This window comes from Chelonoidis abingdonii, chromosome 3 (genome assembly GCF_003597395.2).
Source record: "Chelonoidis abingdonii isolate Lonesome George chromosome 3, CheloAbing_2.0, whole genome shotgun sequence".
NCBI lineage: Eukaryota > Metazoa > Chordata > Testudines > Testudinidae > Chelonoidis > Chelonoidis abingdonii.
The window spans coordinates 102,891,175-102,916,052 of NC_133771.1; the positions used below are offsets into that span (position 1 = coordinate 102,891,175).

Consider the following 24,878-nt stretch of genomic DNA (forward strand, 5'->3'; position numbering starts at 1 on the left):
CAAGGTAGTTAAATCAGAAAACAACCCCAGTATAGATGCAGTTATACCATTATAACAGTGTTTATACTGGTATAGCTTATTCCAAGGATCCCCAACGCGGTGCCCGCGGGCGCATCTAAATGCACCCGCGTCCTGGCTGGCGGTTGAGCATCTGTCGAAATGCCGCTGAAATTCGGCAGCATTTTGGTGGCGATGCCTCTTGATGACGCCGCTTGCCGCCGACAAGTGACGTCATCAAGAGGCATCGCCACCAAAATGCCGCCGAAATTCGGCACTTGACTGCCGCCACAGTCCTTTGTCTGGCGCCCACCAGACAAAAAGGTTGGGGACCACTGGCTTATTCCAATTCAGGAACCAAAATAAACTATACCTGCATAAGACACTCTTATACCTGTAAAACTGCATCTATATTAAGGGTTTAATTGGAATAACTATGTCAGCAAAAATCACTCCCTGCACCAACCAACTGATATACTTATGCTAGTAAATATTGAAAGGGAGACCAGCCCTGAGTCACTCAAGGTGTTTTGGAAAATCCCACCTTTCAGCATCAAAGCCTGTGGCTGTAAGGGATCTGGCACAGGCAAAGGGCCACCATGCCTGTGTGCCCCTGGGACTATCTTCATCTCCCTGCTAGTGTGAATCTGTAGATAGCTGAGAGAGAAATGAGAAGCTTGCCTTCTAAAACCATTCATTCCCCGCCCCACCACGCCTACTGCCTTTTTCCTTTCAGTTGCTTTAGCATTCATTACAAATTTAATTAAAAGTTGTTGTCAGAAATGATTACAACAGATTTGACACTGAAGAGCCCTTCCTTTTTAAAGCCCTAGCTTGAGTATGATCTATTTGTGGAATCCTCAGGTTCTACACCTTAATCTATGCAAACTGAACTTCATTAGAATAATCATAGAAAGATATTTTCATAAGGAATCAGCACTCTGCATAATGTGTAATATAACATTATGCAGAAATGTATATTTAGTATGTATGCAAAATAGTTATTTCATTTCTTGAATGCTGTCTAACGTACTTGTTACATAGGCAAAAGGGCAGCTCTGTTGTTGCCCCTGCAGCAGGTACATAATTTCTAAAGTGCCGACATGTGAGTGGAATTCTGACACCTTAGAACACTGTCACATTCTGCCTCCGAGAGTGCTTGTCTCCAAAGGGTTAAATGTTCTGCTTGTGGATATTTGTGGAAATACTTTACATTCCCCACCCTTAACTCCCTTTTATAACATGTAACCTAGTTCAATAAACCTGATTCTTCTGACTACAACTGAAATTCTTCTAGAAGGCTAAGGCTACCACTTCCTAAAGGGGCCTTAAGGTAGTTAGGCCCCTTTTGAAAATTCTAGTCTAAATTTTTGTGCACATTTTGTGTTCAACATTTTTTCCATTTGGGCCACTGAGGACAATGTGGTGTACAGGTTTAACTTTGGTCAGATGTGCGCTGAAATCTCCATTATAAGTCAATAGGAGTCTTACTTTTACCTTTAATGGGAGCTGAAGGCTGACCCTGGGACCATTTAGCTTTTATTTGAACTGGTATCACTGCAGTTTGTTTCACTGGAGTTTGTTTTGTTAAAAACCATGGAATGTGAGCCATTGTCTTTTTATTTATCTCTGAAGTGCCACACTCACTTATGGCACTGTATGAAAATTAGTACCCAACGAGAGACTTTAAAATTACTTTATATACCTGCAAACAGGCCATTGTTTTTGGATAGTCCACCACTCAATTAACTATTTAAGAAGTATTCCAAACAAAAAACTGTTATGAGAATATAAAGGTTGCACAGTTAGGCACCCAATAGTCAATAAATGTAGTTTTCATGCTAAGACTCAACTCTTCCCCTTGTGTGTGTATTACTATAGGCTTTATAGTTCTCAAATATTTATAGTATAATGTATTCAGGGGTGAACATAACATAAATGTCTTACCAGTACAGACCCTGGCTCTGGGCCCCCGGCTCCGGGACCCCGGAAGGGATGTGGCCTCAGGTGGAAAGGGTGTGGCTCTGGACAGAAGGAGTGGGCTTGGGGGGTCAGCCTCCCCAGCCAGCTCTCCCTTGCTGCCTGCCCTGCACCGTCCAGGGCTCCAGCGGCGATTTAAAGGGCCCAGGGATCTGTTCACTGCCATGGCAGTGGCGGTGGCAACTGGGAGCCCTGGGCCCTGTTAAATCGCTGGGCCCAGGGCAGCTGCCCCTTTCCCACCCCATCCTCAGCGGCCCTCAGGGGAACGAAAGGGGCAATGACGTTAAAGCGCTGCCACAGCAATACTTTAAGGAGAGTCCTTAAAACACTGCCACAGCAGCACTTTAATGTCAGCTGTACACAGGCCTGTATGGGCGGCCACTTCTTACCAGTATGCCTTACCAGCCCACTTTCACCTGTGAATATATTCCACAACTTTAGAAACTCAGGAGTAGCATTGGCTGTGCTTTACTTTGTGTATGTCAGGTTCTTTTAAGGTCACTTATATTACAAAGTACACAGGGTATTGTTCTTACACAACATACTCCAAATTAAGGACAACACCACAGAGTAATAGTGAAAAACTGTTGGCATATATAGGCTACCTGATTTCACAGCCAGGTCATTTTTCTAGTTAATTTTCCTATCCCCCAATTCCAGCTAATAGAGACTGGGCTGATTATTGAAAAGAAAATATATCAGTCATGATTGCTGACTTAGGGTCTAATTTGGCAACCCTTGCTTATGCCAGTAATGCCAATGTCAGATACCACAGTAACAGGAGCAGTACAATGACCTGAATAGCACAGAGTAAGTAGTAATCGAGTTGCAGAATTGGTCCCTAAATTAACAAAACACAACATAGCTTAGAGGAAATAGAACTAATTGTATCAATAGTCTAAGTGAACAAGGACATACACTATTTTCATTGTCATCAGGATCTAGTAAGTGTACAAGAATAAAGAAATTACAAGTATCTAAGCCTGTAGTAAAAACTGCATATTATATTTGTATTTGAGAAATATAATCAAGTCAAATTAACTTGATAAGGGTAACCCTTTTAAATGTTTTGACCATAAATTTTCTTATTATACAGAAGTGCATCACCCATGCAAGAAGCCAAAGTCTGAGCACATTTAATCTACTATCCCCAAGAACAGGATCCTAAAAATGACTCCTAAACCTGGATTCTCCCTCAAGCGATGTTCAGTTTGACCTTCCTTGCAGGAATAAAAGCAATTCTACAGCTGCATCCCCTGTAGCTGCAACTTTTTAAATACAGAATTAACATTGTTGCCATACTTACCTCCAGCCCACAGGCTTTTTCCCTAAACTGCAAGCCAAAAATTTAAGCTCATAGTGAATTTTCAATGTTATCTTAATTTCAGTGAATTATGTATTAGCACAGTAAATATTCTTTTAAATTTGAACACATTTCAGTGAGGCAATACTGCAATATTTTATGTTCAGTTTGTAAAGGTAAATGTCAGAGTTGTTAATGGGGAAACAGACATTGAGAGATACAATGCCCTATTAATTTTTGACTGTTTTGGTCAGTTGGGTCCACTTAATAGAACAGTTGTTAAAGGAATACGATTGTTTAAATACATTTTACTAACATAAAATATAAATGCCTTGAAGACCATTACACTGAGCACCTTAAAAAGGGACAAAACGATTAACTATAAAATACCCATATAACTGGTCAGCTTCTGTATTCTGCTGAAAAATTACACATACACACTGAGTGAAGTCTAATCCTGTTCCCGTTGATTTTTCTTTTCTTTTTTTGTCACTAGGATTGGAGCCCAGGGATATACTTTAAATACAATTATATTTCCTATATGCCAAATCAAGGCAAATGTCACAAATCAAACAAGCCCTCTTAGGAATACTTACAAAACCAAAACCTGTTTAAAAACACATTGGCTGTGGTTTTATTTAACAGGGTTTTAGTATAACAGAACATACCATATTTCAGACATGGTGGCTTGACTCCTAGAACAATTTCTACATTCTGCAATATCATAGAATCCGTGACAGACCCTATTATTATCTGCTATGCTCTGTGATCCTTTTCATTTTGCCCCAACTGTTCATGCATCTATGCTAAGAGTCATTGTTGGGAGCAAGCTATTAATTTATATCGAAACAGTACTGCTATGCAAACATTTTTCACATGAATGTCACCACTGTGCATCCAAAGTCTTGCTAAAATGCAACTATTTTCCATCTACAAGTGGGTGGAAAGTTCAGTCTACATGCCCATTCAATCCCTGGCCTCTCTGCTGAAAGTGGCAACAACTAGCTCATTCAGCTGCTCAGAGCATTCCTTTCAAAAACAAAGGACAAAATTCTGGCAGGTGCAATAGGAAGAAGAGGAGGAGGAGGAGAGGAGGAGCCCCTTCTCCCCTTCCACTTAGGAGACAGCCAGGATCAGCCTGTCTGAACTCCCTAATTGCAGAGAGGGTATTGATTGCATTTCTGGCAGTGCACAGTGGCCAAAAGCGGGGCATGTCTTGGCAGGGTATGGTCCAATTGTCCCCCAGCAACTATTGGGAGCACCTCAGTGGGAGCGAGTCTAAGAGCCACCACTGAGCAGCCTTCCCCAAGTCATTTGGGTTGCTCCTGACCATTGTGGGTATAATGCCTACAGTCAATGCTGCTCACACAATTAATTTCCTCCTCCTCTGTGTCTAAAGCTCTGGAATCCTTAGTTTGGTCCGAGACTATGTTCCTAACCTTACTCTTGCACAAGTCTGGTATTGCCAATGGTAGAAGGCTACCACCTGGATTCAAGCTGGGACTATTTCTTGGCTTTATTGGTCTCCAAAAATAGGGTTTTGAATAAACAGGAGTATACTGTACCTATTCCACAAACCTCCACTTTGTACCAGTCCCTTCCTTGTCCTCCAAGTATCTTATGCTGGGGCATAAGGAAGGGATTGCTGTAACATGGAGGTTTGGGTAATAGATCATAGACACCTGACCAGGGCCATGAGGAGGAGGAAGACGATGGGCCTTTGGCCACAAGGGAGGCTATCCTGTTGCTGAATGACTTCTGTGGCAGCGCAGGGAGCCCTCTGCAGCTTGCTGCCATGGGAATGAGTGAGTGGGGCTGTGACAGCAGGACTGCAGAGGGCTTCTTGCACCACCTTAGGGTGATGACACCAATCCCTGTGGGTGCAAGGTGCATAGAAGGCTGTAGTCCTGGCAGGGAATCAGAGTCCTGTCTGGGAGTCCCTGCTCAGCTCTGGGTCTTGCAGGGGTTGGGTGTCACCAATCCTTCAGCAGCATGGGGAGCCCTCTGCAGCATCACAGTCATGGGAATTGGTGAGTGTGGCAGAGCACAGACCCCCGGCCAGGACTGTGAGGAGAAGGAGGAAGTTGAGCGCCCAGCTGCGGGAAGACCATCTTGCTGCTGAATGGCTCTCATTCTCTTGATTATCCAAATAAAAGCCATCTCTCCCATGCTAATTGGATAATGGGGAGTATGCTGTATGTCTATATTTTGAGATCAAAGGATCTCAGTTGGAATTAAGCTGCCTACATTTACGGAGGCTTACCTTCATGGAGTCTAATCTTTTATCATAAGAAGTGCCAGGGCTCTGCCTTTAAATCCACGGTTCTGCTCTTGCAGGTTCTGGAATATTTTATTTTTTTGCATAAGCTTGAAATTTGCCACCTTTGTTCTCTCTCCTGTATATTCACTCTGTCTTTCTCACTATGACCCCACATCAAATGTACAAAACAGCTCCTTTCCATGTTAAGGATAACTTCTGCCAATCCATGTATATGTGGCCACCCATCTGAGCACCATGAACTGAAGATAATGGGAGGAATGGAGGTAATACTTTAATTATATTCAGCATTAAAGGGCATCACTAACCTCTCCAAAATCAAGAATTGTATCTCCTGCACTATTCTACAAGAGAATGTTTTTTTTCTGTTTAAGAACAGATGGTCTCTAGTCAACACTGAATATCAAATATAATCAATACATGTCATGAAGACATCTTGCAGGGATGCTGAACACAGAAGAGACAGATAAAAAGAGGTGCCATCGCCTTCTCCAGCTCCAATTCAGGATGTAACATCTTTTGTGACTTGCAGAGGCTCTATGACCATCTACCTCTGTCAAACCTGCAAATGACTAAGCAATATGATATGCATTTCCTCTTCTGCAGTACTTATTTTGTATCTTCCACTTGAACTAGTAGTCCATGGCTCTCCTGTGACTCATTTCAGATTCTGTTGTGCCAGATAGTTTTATTCTTAATTCATATAACTTGAAGAAAGCTTTGGTGTAAAATCACATCCTGTTTGGGGATGCATACTAAAGTGGATGCTAAAAAGAAATAAGAATGTATCGTGTGCAATAAGGCTATGCATTTAACTGATTTCTACTGTAATAAGGAACCCAAACTTATTAAATACAAAATATGGCAGCAGCAGCCACTAAGCTCAACATGGTGCAGGCAGCAATTTGCCTGCAGTTTTCCCATTTAATTAAATAGGAAACAGTTGATAGCTGTCTAGTGGTAATGTGAATATTGTTGGAAAGGAGAGATTACAGAATTCTAGTCACCTTAATCCTAGTACATAAGCATTAATGGCAACTTTCCTTGCATTGCAAATGACTAATGTGGAGAAAACTGACATTCGCCTGAGCTTCTGAAATCTTAACTAAGATTCTGTTAGCTGTGTTATAGATAAAGTAATGTTTCATTTAGTAAACATGTCATGCATGGGTTATAGGACAGCCATTTTTTTGTTTTCAAAAGCCTTTCAGATAGATGGCAACATTTAAGCTAAAACATGTCTAATCAGTATCTGCATACCGGGTTTAAAGACACATTTTGAAAGAGAACATAGCACTCCTTAGTGCACTTAAATCCATTATATATGGTTAAACATTATTTCCTCATAAGCAAATTATCTGTCTTTGGGGCTGACCTTGTACGGTGTATGTTCTGCTTGTTGAATGAACAAATGCAAAGTAAACTGTTGAGAACTGGCATTTGTGAGAGTGAAGTTAAGTGTGCACAAGCTATCCTGGCCTAGTAGGAGTATAGTTCAAGAGGGGAGTGAATACCCCAGCACCATAAGCCAATTTTTCTCCAGACCTGCCTGTTCTCCAACCAGATCTCATGCCATTTTTACCCTGCATTCTAGAAGGTAAGGGAGTGAGTCTTTGTGGATCCTCTGATGTACTATGTGTGTTAAATATCTCAGAGAAATTGATCATGTATTTTTTTTAAATAACTAATCTTAAGACATACTCTAAATTAGCTTGTATCACCATTGTATCTGACAAAGGTAGTTTTTGGTTTAAAGGCCTTTACTAAAATGAACAGAAACTCCTAAACTTCACTTCTTTTTAAAATAATCATTTAGATCCTTTCAGCAACTGATCTCTATAATTTGCCCCAGGTAACAGCATGGTTAACTAATTTTGTTTCACTGATAGCAATATTACGTGTATCATTTAGCAGAAAGAAGAGTACTGCTATGCCATTGGTGGGGGAGGGGAGAGGAAAGCCAAGGACCAACTTGATACTGTAGGTAGATGAAAGGATTATCACATAGTCTAGTCCTTAAGTTTTATTAGAAATTGATCCCTTAACTGACTTAAACTGTCCACCGCAGGCTTTTTCCAAATCATGTTTACTTCTTAAGTTTGGATGGTAACAGATGGCAGTCTTTAAAGGTTATTGAAGGTATAAAGCATTCCATCTTACATAATGACAAATCAATACTGGGTCTCTAATTCCCAGATAACATGTTCTTTTCTCTGTGACCTTGGTATGCTTGTATGTTCCTAAGGCTAGTTCTAATTGCACTTAATGGCATAAAGGCACAAAGCAGCAGTTAGCAGGAGTGTTGATCTTCAGCCAAAGGTAGCTACCAAACAGAGGGTCATACATAACACTCTGCTGTGAGGAGCAGAGGGGAACAAAGATGATTTAAATGGAACAGAAACATTCCCATTAGAGTAGAAGTGGGAATCAACACCTCTCTGCCATTTCCCTAGTCCACTTTTGGCCGCCCAGATTAGTCTTCACAAGTAACTTTGAGGAACGTGTGCAGAGGAAGGGCTGTCATGGAGTGAAGGGGCTAAGACTTGCCCAAAAACATACTCTCTTCCTAGCTGGTGGAAATATTGACTTATCAGTTCTCTTTCCTGCTCTCCTGATCTATCCTGCAGTGCAGATTGTAGTTGAAACTCATTCTTCTATTAATCACAAGTTCCATTTCATATCTGAAGCATTACTAAATACTTTTTAAATTTTAGGTCCGATATAGTAAAGGTATGTATGGCTTTTTTATTTGTAAGAGTCCTGGGAATTACTTTCCAACAGTGATGAAGTCATGACTGTTCTCAAGAGCTCCTCCAAAAGAACACCAAATTTTGTACTTTTCTAATAGTCAAGAATCTAATAGCCATCCCCCTTCTAAGTTTTCATTGGTGAAATATTTTGCAAGAGCAAAGAGGGTTCTGATTCTGCTATTCCTATGCCAACTGTACCACTTAATGAAATGACTTTTTTATGCTTGATTTAATAGTGACTGCAGCAGAATGTCTCTCTGACTCCTACAGTCAAGAGTTAAATATTTATTTGCAGCATCAATGATTTCTGTGCCAAAATATTGTTCCAGACATTCAAGTACATTCACTTGAGTTGAAGCTTTTCCAGAAATACTTTGTTTTTTGCCATATTCATTCATTTCAGAGACGCTGCTCGTTTGGCAAGGAATAATTTTCTAAATGTCATAGACATATCAAGCATCAAAATAAATTTCATTCAGTGCTCCTCTCAATACAGCCAAAAGAACAAGATGATTTTCATTGTTCATACCCACTAGAATGGATGATAAAATGGGAGTTATTAAGGACAGCTTATGTCTTGTGATAATGAGCCTGAATTTGCCGAGTTTCAGACCACAGTCACCTCTTAGGTCAAAAGTACTTATGGCAGTGTCATCAATCAAGCCAGCATTATTACAACTCCCAAGAGATACAGTCAGATTGTTTTATTTAGATTATGTCTACACTACCTTGGGATCGATACTGCTGCAATCAATGCACCAGGGGTCAATTTAGTGGGTCTAGTGAAGAGCCGCTAAATCGACGGCAGAGCGCTCTCCGGTCGACTCTGGTACTCCATAGGGAACAAGAGGAATAAGGTAAGGTGACACTCTCCCAGTGACCCAGCACAGTGTAGACCCTGCAGTAAGTCAACCTACGCTGCATCAACTCCAGCTATGTTGTTCACATAGTTGGAGTAGCGTAAGTAAGGCTGACTTACCAAGACATAGCCTTTGTGTGAAAATTACCCCAGTGTTGTGGCCCTGCCCTAAGATCCAGATTGTGAAACTTAGCCCTAGTCATGAGAATAAGGTAGCACCGTGTCTCCAATAGGCTGCTTTTGGTAGAAAAAGGAAAGGATCATGGGAATAGATATTGCTGCTTCCTTTTCTTTAGCCCATGAGAAAAGGGAGAGAAGACGCCCTAGCTCTTACAAGAAGAACCTGCAGAGCATGGGGGTGAGTGAGCTCAAGGGGAGAGGTGTGTGTAGAGGGCATTGGAGGGGCAGGTCACTGGATTTTTGGAGGATTTCTTAGCTCTTTAGGACTGCCTCAGAAATCTCAATGTTGCCCATAGCATCACTGCCATGGGATGCCACTGGTACAATGCCTACACGAATTGCAACTGTGGAAGCGACATTAAATAAAACAGAATAAAATAGAGGAAGAGCAGCGAGCTGCGTCCTGTCCTGTCCTGTCAAGGCTGACCACAAGGCAGATGTTTAATGAATTCTTAACCCCACAGTAGTTTTCATAAATGATTTTTTTAAAATCAGTTTGTGAGGTTTCTTTTCCCCTTTTCTAGAAACACTCACTTTTACTGCATGGCTGGCACCGCTCCCCAAGTGCTGGACCTCTTCATGTCAATGGTGCAAATTCAGATATTTTTAGAGGGGTGAAGGGTAAATTCCAGTCCCCACCCTTCCCTTGGGGGGGATCCTGTTGTAATTCCTGCTCATCCCCTGCCTCCTCCGAAGGGACCTTGGATCTCCCTTTGCCTGGGAGTCTCTCTTCTTGGTGGCTCCCCTGTGCTCTGCTGTACAGGTACAGATTCCCCATGCACCAGGTCATGATACCATTTGGCCTGGTCTCCCCTCCATCTGAATGGCAGGGCAGCCAGGCAAATTTGAACGATGTTACAACCCTGTGCACCAGGTCCCAACGCCATTCACAGAAAATTGCCCTGGCTGCCCCTTTGTCTGCACAGAGGGGAACCTGGGTCAAATTTCAGTAGAATTGTGACCATACAGCCAAAGCAGCACTCCAGGTACTGCACACTAGCAAAAACTGACTAGGGCTTTGTCTACACGGAGAGTTGAACCAGGTTAAAGGTATGGATTTAAATAAATTGAGTGCATCCTCCTGGGTGAAAATTCTTATTTTAGTTTGAGAGGCTTTTTTTATTATTATTATTTTGCTTAAGTTGATAAGGAACAGCTTTAAGCTAAACCAAGGTAAGTCAAACTTAAACTGAACTAAGGGTGCAAGTTTGTGTGTAGACAAGACCTAATCCCTCAGCTCTTATGGGCTCATCAAGGGCTTCCTCTTGTGCTCAAGAACCTCTGAGGAAAAAGACATGGGAGGAGTTGTGAGTACCTCAGTAAAGTTGACTGACCACTGTGCAGCAACTTAAGCAAATAAATGGCTGGGCAGATTCACAGCGGCACAGGGAAGAATACAGAATTATAATAAAAGCAAAAAACCTGTTTAAAGAACACTAAGGTTGTAAATTAAATGGACAAGAGTAAAAACTTCCAAAGTTAACGGGTAGCTGTAACTATGTCCCCTTGTTCATAGGCATTACAATTCAGTATTTTAATTGTGATCACATACAGTTTCTCAAACAATGCAATTAAGGGCCTTTAAACCCTAATACTAGCAAGAAAGGACTAGTAATGTGAGTCAAATTTCCAGGATCAGGCTAACACAATTCTGTTTTTTCTATAAAGTAAGGGCCAGAATGTGGCCTCTCCGGAATGCCAGTGCAAGGCAGTAAGGTGGTTTAAGGTTCCCCGTTACTCCCCACATTACATGCCCCACTTGTGCAGCTGGGCCAGAATGGGAGGGAATGGCTGGAAGTGGGTGAAACCTTGACTCCAGCCCACAATATGGCCAATGGCATAGTTACACAGACCAGTTGGGGAACATACACTTTGCCAAGTACAGATCTCTTGCCATGTACTCCCTAGCAAGAGCAGCAGGGAGACTGAGAGGGTTATTTCTGCAAGAGATGCACCACAATGCTGAGCTAGCTCATAACATCATAATCTACCCTAAGTGGCACATCCTACAGTCCTTACTCTAGCAAAACTCCTGTCTAATTTAACTGGAATTTTGTGAGAGTGTAAGAATTCAGGACTGGAGCCAGAGATTGAGGGACGAAGGAAGACCTGACTAATGGCACAAAGAGAAAAGGACATTTTATTCTCTGATCCGTTTTTCTAAAAATATAAATAAAAAGGGGAAACTACAAAATCTGGCACTCTTGTGACCACTCCACAACAAAAGGCCTGGCCTTAGTACTAGCTATTTCAATATATAATCTTGCAGCATTTCCTAAATTTACATTCTAAGCCACTTTATAACAAAACTTACAATTAATGCAAAATAAATACTAACATTACATTTTTTACAAAATAAGTCTTCCTCTTCAAATATATTTCACAGTCTTGTTGTTTTCCTATTTCTTTAGCTTAATGAGTTTTAAAAGCCTCCTAAAATAAAAAGAAATAGGACTCCCCCACAACCATGCTCTCATGAATGTACAGTCTCCTTTATATGATATGCTGGAGGTATATCTTTGGTAGCATCCAGTGGCCATTCTCTCCATGAATGCTGTCCTGTCTTTATGGGTTTATTATGTCTTTGTAGTCTTCTGTTTGTTTAGTGTTTCTTGGTGGTGTGATTTGGGGCTGTTCTATCTGCTTCTGTCTCCTTTGTTTGTTGTTCTCAAGTATTGAAGTGTATCTGTTTTGGTTTATTTAATCATATGTTATATTTTCATATGGTGCAAAATATTTATTCTCTCAGTAAATAATTATTACAAAAAAGAAAATATATGAAACTATCTGACTTGTGCTGAGTTTTATTTTTTTCCAAACAGCCTATTTTCACAGCACAGTCAGCTATGGGAGCCTTATTTAGAGTTGAGAAGGATTTATATTTTTATTGAAGAATTAAAATATAAAATTGTTTTGTTATCTATTTGTTTAAACAGATAACAAGACAGTAATAAAGGTTCATAAAAATCACATCACTGGCACAGAACCTAAATATTTCCTTTTATAAAACATGGTGTAACAAGATTTTAGAAAAAAATCTTTTCCTAATAATAATAATTAATAATCTGATTAACCATGAATTAAAAATAGACATTATGGCCCAAATCCCAAAATGTGTTTAGGCACCTAAATCCCATTGAAATCAATATGTGTTTAGTGCCTAAATATCTTTTGAGGATGAGGACCCAAGTGTCTGATCATGTCCCGCTGAAGTCAATGTTAATTTTACCATTGATTTCAACAGGCACTTTACCATTCACCTCTTATTGAACTTGTGCCTATAACATCATCAGTCCAAGTAGGTGTTTGTGACAGGTAGTCACAAATAGTCATACCTGATCTGCTTATATCTGTTAAAGAAGTATGTTTGTTTTTGTTTTTGTTTCAAGAAGGATATTTTTGAGAATGTCACGGCATCGGGCAATATCTTGTTGTTCCTGCAACTATCACCTTTGGGACCCTATTTCTGGGTATATTAACTACAACAATGTTCAAAGGTGAATCAGGTAGGCAAAAATCCAAACATCCTTACATCAGAAGGTGCTCATAGTTCTTCTCAGTAGTTGTTCCTATGTGGTGGTAACTTCATTCTATTTTTCAGTAATTACTGAATATGATCTCCATATGACAATCATCTGTGACATCTGTGCTATTTCCGTAGCATAGGCTTATCTTGTCACAAATTATGTAGTTAAAATCTTACAGGATAGAATCCATGTCATCCAAGTCCTCACTATCCAAACATCTCTTTCTATTGAAATGCCAGTGTAATGTTTGTTGTTTACTTACACTGTAGTAGCACCTAGAAGTCCCAGTCATAGACCCCACTGTTCTAGACAATATAAGCTCTTTGGGGAAGGGATCATCTTTTTGTTATGTGCTTTTACAATCTAAGTATAGGGCAACACACACGCACTGGATACAGATAGATGGGGAGCAGAAGTTAAAAATGAAACAATGCTGATCAGCACAAGGCATTGGTATCAGCAATTGCCCAGCTATTCTCAAGTCACCAACATAGCTTCCTGATCTATTGATTCTCTGCCTATTCACTTCCAACAACCACATTCTGGTTTAAACAGACATCATATTGCACAAATTTTGGGTAAGCAGTAACCTATTAAAGGTTTGTTGTTTTTTTTAAATCATGGCTCATAAATGACTTTTTTCTCTTAACTTCCAGTGATACTTTATTAGTACATGTCTCCTCTTTGTTTTGTTGTATTCTGGGTTTATTCTTATTACATTACAAGAACTAGATAGTTGCAGCAAGTACAAGCACAATTTTACAGTGAGCCTAAACTATTGAAACTGAGTACTGTTCAACTAAGTTTAGATAATAAAATGTCAAAGTTTATTTTTACTCTTGTCTGTTATACAATTAGTATCTTTTAGGGTTGCAAGTTTCTTCTCTAATCTTTACTGGGAGATGAAGGGGACACACCCAAAGCAGTTTATTGATTGAATGTGGGTGCATGGCAGGTCACTGCTGCAAGGTGACTCTACCTACCTTATAATTAGGGCCCTACCAAATTCACAGTTATAAAAAATGCATCACAGGCTGTGAAATCTGGTATCCCCCCATGAAATAGTGCTTTTGTCTTATACTATACAGATTTCACTGGGGACCAGCATTTCTCAAATTGGGGGTCCTGACCCGAAAGGGAGTTGGTGGGGGGAGTCACAATGTTATTTTAGGGTATCATGGTATTGCCACCCTTACTTCTGTGCTGACTTCAGAGCTGGGTGGCTGGTAAGCAGCGACTGGTGGCTGATCGCCCAGCTCTGAAGGCAGCTGTGGAAAAGTAAGGGTGGAAATACCATACCATGCCATACTTACTTCTGCGCTGCTGCTGGCAGTGATTCTGCCTCAGAGCTGGGCTCCCAGCCAGCAGCTGCCATATTCTGGCTGCCCAGCTCTGGAGGCAGCACCGCCGCGAGCAGCAGCGCAGAAGTAAGAGTAGCAATACCGCAACATCCCTTACAATAACTTTGCAACCCCCTCCCCCGCCCACACACACATACATATCCTTGTTGAGTCAGGACCCCTACAATTACCACACCATGAAATTTCAGATTTAAATAGCTGAAATCATACTTTAAGATTTTTAAAATCCTATGATTGTGAAATTAACCAAAATGGACCATGAATTTGGTAGAGCCATATTTATAATGCTTAATCATGCCAGCTCATGACTGTCTGGCATGGTTAGGACATGGACGTCCTTATCACTTTTGTTATGTGGATGGAACAACAAGATTACATAACTATGTTAAAGAATAAAATTACAGGCTAGGTCTAGACTGTAATCCATGCAGGCTCCTTGGGGATGCTTGAGTAGCCTTCCTTATCCTGTTATAAGTCAAAGCATGAGCTGTACCTTCTGCTGTATATTGACTCAAATTGCACCTTTGTCTACCTGCTTTCAGATATTGCCACCCCCCACTGCTTTAAGAGTGCAACATTGTTTTCTGGCTGCAGTTTTGCCCCACTCTTGCCCATTCAGAATGCTGCTGCAAAGATCATTTTCCTAACCAGTAGTTTTGACCATGTCTCCCCTCTGTTTGCATCCCTCTACTGGCTCCCATTTCTCAATCAGATCAAAAATAAGCTACTTGTCTTCATTTGCAAGGCCCTTTGTGGCCCATTCCCTACCTACCTGCCATCTCTCATTCACTATGGAAATGTCTGCTCCCACCTCCAATCAGCCCACAATCCTGGCCTCGAATGCCCCCTTGTGCTTTCTGTCATGCTGCCCCTCATGCTTGGGAGAAGCTCCCCATAAACCTTAACTAAACTAACTCATTATGCTCCTTTAAATCTCTTCTCAAAAAACCTCTCCTTTTCACTAAAGACTACAAAAAACTAGACAATGGTTAGGCTGCCAGTATGCTCAGACCACTGCCTATCATGCTGACCAGCATTGCCTGTTTCCTTGTACTCTCCCATCCGTCTGTCTGTATCCATTTGTTGTCTCTTGTTTTATACTTAGATTATAAACTCATTAGGGAAGGGACCATCTTTTTGTTCTGTGTTTGTACAACTCCTGGTCCATCGCTAGGGCTCCTAGAGACTATGGTAATGCAAATAATTAATAATAATAATAATTAATAAATCCAGAAGCTACAGAAGGCCCACATTGCAAGGGAGCTGAGATCAGAAGGACCACATGGGTTAACTGTGAAGCCATATAGCAGGTCTCCATAGTGTCCCATTCCACTGGAGTGTGGAGGAGTGAGGCATGACAGTGGAGGTTGGAGCACAATGAATGGATCTGCACATTTCACAATTTTACTGACCCACAGATACACACAGTGAAGGAGCAGGAGCATACAGCTGCAATTCCTGCCCAGTACCTGCATTATGTACAGATTTGACAAAAACAGAGCCAGATTTTCAGTTAGACCTGTGCAATTTCACAGGTGCATTTGCGTGCTCTTAATTATTTGGGCAAATAGGCAAAGTACACTTTTGGATCACGTATTTTTGCGTACATGTTCCCAATTAAATGCCTAACTGGACGTGTGAGTGTTCATGTGCAAGAGCAGCTGTTTGCCTGCCTGATTTGTCAGGATAAAGTGCATGTATGCAAATGTGTGCACATTTGCACACATTGGGTGTTTCTAACTTTGAAAATGTGTGCCTTAATTTCTCTTTACATATAAGATTGTGCTCCCCACATTCCAATTCTATTCTTAGAAAATATTCGGGTCCGTGATTTTGTAAGTATTGATATGCTCCAGTTAACTATAGAGAATACCAATTTCAAAGGAGTGTTGTAAGGATTAATTTGTTGTACTCTTAATGTTTTCTTGTGACGTCAAATTGCTTGAGCAATTATTCAGCACCTTTAAACTTCTGTAAGTAAACAGCTATTGTAGCATCAGACTAGAAGCAACTCATATTATGGACAGTTAATTCCCTTTTGAGAACAGTGCCCATTGTAGTTATTTAGGGCCACTGACTTCAATGGCAGTTGAGGACTCTCAGCATCTCAGAAGAAGCCCAGCACCTTACAGGAAACTTTGCAGGATCAGTTTTATAAAGTTATCCAAAGTACATACTCTAATCACTTCACCACCTAAGAAAATGAAGTTAAGTCTCTGGTGGAATGACATGCCTTTACAATCTATATAAAATCGCTGTTAATATTTAAAATTTATTGTAAGACAGCTATATTGCAACATTTCAGGAATGCAGCTTAAAAATAATCAACAAAAATAACTCAAATTGACCACTCAATTGTTTATTCGGTGGTGTTTTTCATGTATTCCTTCTAAAGATAACTTATTTTTATAAGTAAATATTTTTAAGTTAAATCCAACATTTTAATGCATATTTTGTGTTTTGAAAATGTTTCACCACAGATGTCACTGCTTTTAGAAACTGGATTTCTTAACAGGAATATGCTTCTTTAAGTGTCTTGTAATTCTTTTGATCTTTGACTATTGCAATATATGATCGTTTACCTGATCACACTATACATGCCTGTATATTTGTACCCTTACTTTCTGTCCATGGGAATCAACAATATTTATGTTTGTATTTCAGATTCTAAAGGGAGTAGTTTTAAGAAAAATTGGCTTAGCAATGTTGTCTCTCCATGGCTATATTTAAAAGAAAAAAACTGAAGCAAGCTTATTTAATCCATTTTGTTATAAGCCAATTACACTATTATGCTGATCACAGACCTCTGATATAAAACAATAGCTATCACATTTAAAAAAAATCTTTAAAAAGAACTATTTATTGTAATGAGTTTTCAATAAGCTAATCATATAGTATCATATAATAATATATTAAAGCAATTAAGTCTATCATTTGTACTTTTTTCTCCTTATAAATTAATGCCCTTCACAACTACAGGATATGACATGGAAAACGGTTGTGATTTTTCACCTGCATTTCACTAAAATAGAAGCAAGCGAGATGACAGCTGCAAAAGTTGCTCTCCAGTTTTCTATTTAGGAACAACCAAGCATGCGGCAAATAACTTAGCAGTTACCATTGTATTTGCAAAGCTAGTACCGCATAGGAGGATCTATCCCAGGTTGCATTCAACCATCATCCCAGGAGAGAGTGGGTGGCAGGTGGTGGCAATTGGGCGCAGTGTATTTTGTAGGAAGAGTGTGTGTCTAAGCAGAGTGGAGGTGTGAGTGAGTGGCAAGGGATGTTTGGATGCTTGGGAGCAAGTGTCTGAGTGTGTGTGTGTGTGGGGGGGGGGTTAATGGTGTGTGTCTAAGAGACAAATGTGTCCTCTCTTACCTTAGATGCAAGTAGTGCACCAGCTTGGTTACCACAGTAACCATCTTGCTGGAGTCCAATTTCGCAGCCTGGCACGGGAATCCCAGGACCAAGAGACGGTCAAAGCTGCCAGTGGACTCCTCCTCCCCAGGCGGCTCGCTCCTGGCTGCTGTCTTCCTCCTTTGTCTCCCTCAGGACCAGGCACTACGGGGATAGCGGCGGCGGCTTTGCCTCTGACGCTTTCACCTGCCCTGCATGATTAGCGCGGCTGAGCCCGTGCCTGCTGCTCATCCCTGCCGCGCGGACAGGACCCGGAGAGCAGAGGGAGGAGCGGGGCTGGCACAGCTGCGAGCTTATGGCAGGAGCAGCAGCTAATCCCCCCCGCCCCACACACACACGCAGAGCTGCGCCTCGACCCTACAGCACCGCCTCTCCCCCTCGGGGGCAGCCCTTTGGACCCCCAATAGCACCCAAGACCCCAGTCCATTTCCTCCGCAGACACCCTGTGGCGCTGGGCTTTGGCTCAGTCAGTCAGATCAGATCCAGTTAGGGCTCCAAACGCTTTGATTCAGCATTCATTTAAAATGCGTCTAGCACAATATTAATCTATTGCACCTTACAGGAGCAAAGCTTAAGCTGGCATGACTGAAATCTTCACAAGTCCACTTTGTGTTGTTATGGGAAACACCCTCCATCCCTTCCCTCCCCACCTCTCAAACTAAAAGCCAGGCACTCGTACCAGGAAAAGGGAGGAGATAAGATTTGCAGAGTCAGGCAATAAGCCTAGCAGTCAGTGGCTGGAGTGATTTCTAACCAAACATCCCATCTTGAGTACCTGAAAGCTGCGTGTACTTGTTGCCTACTCCACTTTATATTTTGCACCATGGGGTGCCTCATAGGATAGATGTGTATCTATAACAGCTTTTGCAGTAGCTAAAATTATAGATAAGGTCAAGATTTTCATCCTCCACCTGTTCTGGCATGCTCACAACTTACAGCAGAAGTGTAAGGTATCTTTCTTTGCCAGACCTGAAGAAGAGCTCTGTGTAAGCGCCAAAGCTTGTCTCTCTCTCTAACAGAAGTTGGTCCAATAAGATATTATTTCACCTACCCTGTCCCTCTCTCCCTCCCCTCGCTCTATATAGATATATATTACAGACATAAAAATTAGGTTAAAATATATGCAAGGATATATAAGCAGGGGAATACCAAGTAGAAGTAGGAAGGTATTGTTACTACTGTATATGGAATACTGTGTCCAGTTCCACTGCCCACACTTTTAAAAAAAGAACAGGAGTACTTGTGGCACCCTAGAGACTAACAAATTTATTTCAGCATGAGCTTTCCTGCCGAAATAAATTTGTTAGTCTCCAAGATGCCACAAATACTCCTGTTCTTTCTGCGGATACAGACTAACACTGCTGCTACTCTGAAACCACAGTTTTAAAAGGATTTGGGGTTCCGCAAAAAGCGATAAGAATGATTCAAGTTCTGGAAAACCTGTCCTACTGTGAGAGAAGAAAGAAGTTCAATCTATTCAGTTCAACAGAGAGAAGGTTTAAGAGGTGACTTGATCATGATCTGTAAGAACCTTCAGAAGGAGATTTGGCATAGCAGTGATCTCTTTAATTTAGCAGATAAAGGCATAACAAGAACCAAAGGCAGCAGAAGCTGGACAAATTCAATTAGAAATAAAGTGGCAATTTTTTGTTTGCTGGGTTTTTTTACAATGAGGCTGTTTAACCATTGGAATAATTTACATAAATATGTGGTGAATTCCCTATCACTTAGTCTTTCAGTCAAAATTCGGGCATCTTTATAAAAGACATACTCTAGCTAAATCAGACATCTTGAGCTTGATGCAAGAATTACAGGGCAAAATCTATGCCCTAAATGATTGTAATAATGATCAGTTCTGGCCATAAAATCCATGAACATCAATTTAAAGCACTCAAAAATTAGGAAATGTCAGATTTATAGTAGTTCATGGATTTTAATTTTGACTCCTTATGCATCCTGTGTACTGAATGAGGCAGGAAAAATAGAAGAAAATAGTAGTATGCTATTAAAGAGTGCATCATCCTTGAAGAGGCCATTTGGGGCTTGGTCCTGCTTTGAGCAGGGGGTTGGACCAGATGATCTCCTGAAGTCCCTTCCAACCCTAATCTTCTATGAAAAGTGACTACATACACACAAAGAAGAAGAATTAAGGTTGCATGGGCATCCATCTGGCATTTTCTAACTTTAGATTGCTTGACTTTACAACCTAAAAAATGTTGTTTTAACGTGGGTGGGGTAGTTTAGAGGTAAAAGCAAATTATATTATTAGGGCTGTCAAGCAATTAAAAAATTAATTGCGATTAATCACCCTGTTAATAATAGAATGCCATTTATTTAAACATTTTTGGATGTTTTCTACATTTTCAAATATATTGATTTCAATTAAAACACAGAATACAAAGTATATAATGCTCACAATATATTTTTATTACAAATATTTCCACTGTAAAAAGAAAAGAAATAGTATTTTTCAATTCACCTAATATAAGTACTGTATCTCAGTCTCTTTATCATGAAAGTTCAACTTACAAATGTAGAATTATATACCAAAAAATAACTGCATGTTTTATTTTTGAAAAGTAAAACTTTAGAGCCAACACATCCACTCAGTCCTACTACTTGTCATTCAGACAAACAAGTTTATTTACATTTGCAGGCGATAATGTTACCCCCTTCTTGTTTACAATGTCACTTGAAAGCGAGAACAGGCGTTTGCATGGCGCTGTTGTTGCTGGCATTGCAAGATATTTATGTGCCAGTTGCACTAAAGGTTCACATGTCCCTTCATGTTTCATCCACCATTCCAGGGGACATGCGTCCATGCTGATGACAGGTTCTGCTCGATAACGATCCAAAGTAGTGCAGACCGACTCATGTTCATTTTCATCTAAGTCAAATGTCACCAGCAGAAGGTTGATTTTCTTTTTTGGTGGTTTGGGTTCTATAGTTTCCGCATCAGAGAGTGTTGCTCTTTTAAGACTTCTGAAAGCATGTTCCATACCTTGTTCTTCTCAGATGTTGGAAGGCACTTCAGATTCTTAAACCTTAGCTACAGCACTTGATCCATCTTTAGAAATTTCACATTGGTACCTTCTTTGCGTTTTGTCAAATTTGCAGTGAAAGTGTTCTTAAATCGAACAACATGTGATGGGTCATCATATAAGACAGCTATAACATGAAATATACGGCAGAATGCGGGTAAAACACAAAGTTCAGTCACAAATTTAATTCATGCATTATTTTTTTAATGAGCAGCATCAGAATGGAAACACGTCCTCTGGAATGGTGGCCAAAGTACAAAGGGGCACACAAATGTTAGCATATCTGGCACGTAAACACCTTGCAATGCCTGCTACAAAAGTGCCATGTGAACGCCTGTTCTCACTTTGACATTGTAAATAAGAAGCCGGCAGCATTATCTCCTGCAAATGTAAAAAAACTTGTTTGTCTTAGCGATTGGCTGAACAAGAAGTAGGACTGAGTGGACTTGTAGGCTCTAAAGTTTTACATTGTTTTGTTTTTGAGTGCAGTTATGGAACAAAAAAATCTACATTTTTAAGTTGCATGGTAAAGATTGCACTAGAGTACTTGTATGAAGTGAACTGAAAATACTATTTTGTTCATTTTTACAGTGCAAATATTTTTAATAAAAAATAATATAAAGTGAGCACTGAACACTTTGCATTCTGAGCTGTAATTAAAATCAATATATTTGCAAATGTAGAAAAACATCCAAAAATGTATAATACATTTCAATTGGTATTCTATTGTTTAGCAGTGCGATGAAAACTGCAATTAATCGTGATTGATTTTTTTAGTTAATTGTATGAGTTAACTGCAATTAATTGACAGCCTTATATATTATATGTAACTGTAAGAACCAACCAAGTAGAAGGGTCACTTCCAACTCCTCTGATAAGTGGAACATACAGAAATAGATATGTAGCATAGGTTCACAAACATTTTCTAGTGTGGATCACTCTTCTGATTCATGATCCCATGCCCACATCCTTCCATACCATATGGACCACGTCTTCTCCTATCCATAATAGCTTATTATCTCTGTGTGAACTACAGTAATTGCTAATGTACACAAGTAATATTAGGGAAGAATCGTATGTGATTTTTTTGTTCTTGGAATGAAATTCAGTTTATAGAAACAAAGAGCCGGAACCATATCATCATCCGGGTCTTTATTAGCAAGTAATTCATGAACCATTATTTGAAAACACTTAAATGCAGTGTTATCTCATGCAGGTAAACTTTTAACATTATTTGGAACAGTGTAGCTAAAAGCAGGACTCAGACTGTGGCACAGTTGTCATTTCTTTTTCAGAAGTGGTTTAGATTCTGTACACTGCATTGTAGTTTGTCTGGGATAGCCCATTGGAAATACCCAATGAACCACTGGAATTTCAGTTTATAGTTTGTGTCTGTTGTATGCAGCAATAACCATCTCTTGCTGCCCACATACCTTTGGCATCACTAAAATTCGTGTATAAAAAACATCAGATTTGGGCTTTGTTTCTGGATCAGTAGACTAATAATACATATAACTAAAATTGTAGCTTTTTATTATAATTTATTTGCAATGGTTTGTAGTGTTCTTTCTGTTATGGTCCTTGTATCTCCAACATTCAGCCTTCTTGTTTTCACTGATAAGGTCTTTCTAACTCTGCCCATACCTCATTTACTTCTCAGCTCTTGTCTCCAACTGGTCCCACCTGTGTGCCCCTCATTCTGCCTACTCTGCTCATATTGATGCTCTTTGCGGTCTTAATCCACTTACATTTCTTCTGCTGCTTTTCTTCTCCCTCTTTAGACTAGCATAGCCTGCTTCTTTTCTTGTGCTTAATGAGCTCACTGTGCTCCTTCAAATTCTCCCTCAAAACCCACTATTTTTGCTAGTGTCCAACAACTAATCTCCATGGGGTTACTATCTGTAGCTATTTCTACCCATAATAAAATTATAACACAAAAACATTAATATTTAAAAAAAGAACAGGTATTATCCATAATCTAACAAATCACATGATCATAACCAAAAGTTGCTGTGCTATACAGGGGTATATAGGAATTAGACAACTGGTACAGCTGGTTGAAACTTGGAATTTCCATTCCCCAGAAAATTCCGGCATTTAACTGTCCTTTCTAGCTAGAATTGGACAAAAAGTTGAAATTTCAAAATTTCCTGTGAAACAAAATCCCCCCCCTCCCCAAAATATCTAAGCAACCTTATTGAAAGGTTTCATTTTGGAAAGGTAAAAGCATTTTATATTATAATGTAATAGTCAAAATTAAACACATTGACCTTATACAAAATAAGCGTTTCTATAATTCTTCATCAGATTTTGACAAAATTGATCCATTCCCACTAAAAATTTGATGCCACTGAATTTGCATTTTCTGGTGGAAAACTTTTATGTTGGGAAAATTTTCAACCAGCTCTTACAACTGGTCCATTTATCCTAGTATCTTCACTATGTCAGTGCCAAGTACCAATTGCTTCTGAAGAAGGTACATGGAAGCCCATAGTGGATAATTATGGCATAATGTGCCCACAAGGGAGATTTGTTTGTAATCCTGTTATTTAGTAGTTTATTCCCTAAAACCATGAGTTTACATCCTTTAAAAAAGAAGCTTTTGACTTACTTATCTAATGTAACTGTGGAAGTTTTTGTTATTTCTACATTTTCGGAGTGATGCTTATGATTCTCATTGTGTGGTCCATAAATGAGCATAACAGAAGAGACAGAGATGATGTAGTTGTTGAAGAGGAAGTTCATTATAAGAGACAGATAATTTTAAGGTTAATATAAACAAATATGGGAAAACCATTCAGAAAAAGTTCTAAAGGCGAACCAGGAGAAGCACTCTCAATTACTACCCAGTAAGACTTTCTCAGTCACAGCTGTGGCTGTACATACTCAGAAAGGGGTTCTGAAGAGCTCCATCCACAGGAGGAATAGAGCCTTCAAAAGTACTGATCTATTGAACAACAGGTTCATAATATCATTACTGACTTTTAAAGAGATCATGTGGTTAAAACTTTTCAAAATCTAGGGAGAGTATATGTGATATCACAAGTATTGAACATGTCATGTGCTCTCACAAAAAAAATCCAGTTCCTCTAGGAAACTGACATCCATTATTTAATACAATCTATGGACCTAAAGAATAGGTAGAAGCAGATTCCAATAGCAAAACTGAATTGCTTTTTGTAACTTGAAGCAATTTGCATTATTTGTAAGAGGCTTATGTTCTATAGCAACAGTTGTTGTCATTATGAGCTTGTATGGTTTATGTTGGATTTACTCTTGGTACTTTTTGCATTCTGAAGAGTTTTTAATAGGGATAACAGGCTTCAAAATAGAAGCAAACCATAAACTAATAAGTGTACACAATGTTCTATTTTTACTGCAGCTTCAAAAAGTGACCATTTTTAATGCAGTTTGTATCATGGCATTTTTATGGATAATAGGATATAGGTAAATAGGTTATCTCCTAGTAAAAGTAGCCTGCTGTTAAATGGCAATTTGTAATGTCTATTTGCAAACTGACCTTGTAAAAAAACACAATACTTTATAATTAGCTTTCCTCAGTAATCTAAAGGACATATTTCAAATGTTAAAATGGAATTACTGTTTAGAAAAGACAATTGTTTTAAAAAATCTGGCTTTCTAAGAATCTCCCATAGCATATTTATTGATTTAATTCCATGAAAAGCATGTGGACCACAGTATTTTCTAAACTATTTCTGTATAAATGATTCTTGTTTCACATTTGTCAATCTGTTTCTTTATTGGTAGACAGTTGTCACTTATATTCGCTAAATTCGCAAGATGCAAGCAGAATCCATATGAAAAGAGCAATCTAAGACCTACATGTAAAATAAATCTTCAGGGGGAAAAAAGGCATTTTGCAAGGAAAAAGGTGCAGTCTCAAGGTAACAGCAAGACATCAGTTCTCAGTGCTGGAAATTCACAATGTTTTACATAATGATACACTTTACTGATCATTAAAATAACAGTTACCTGGGCAACTGGAACATTCTGCTAATATTAACAAGGGATATGTAATTCTAAATATATATATATATATATATAAAAAAAAAAATTCCCTTCTCACCCCTATGGGTGGTATGTGTCTTCCTCAACCTTGGGTCCTCTACCGGAGGCCTGGGAGTTTGAGGGTTCTGCGCAGTATCTTAGCTGTTCCTAGCACTG

The 24,878-nt window shown here is 39.6% G+C and overlaps 1 protein-coding gene across 1 annotated transcript in view; it reads right to left on the bottom strand.

The window, feature by feature from the left end:
• ARHGAP18 (Rho GTPase activating protein 18) overlaps positions 1–17,841 on the bottom strand; it is a 144,017-nt gene extending 126,176 nt beyond the window's left edge. Inside the window, exon 1 of the mRNA XM_032803468.2 lies at positions 17,614–17,841. Within this exon, the coding sequence (XP_032659359.1) occupies positions 17,614–17,657 (44 nt within the window). The 5' untranslated portion in view covers positions 17,658–17,841. The remainder of the gene's footprint in view (positions 1–17,613) is intronic.
• Between the last annotated feature and the right edge of the window lie 7,037 nt (positions 17,842–24,878).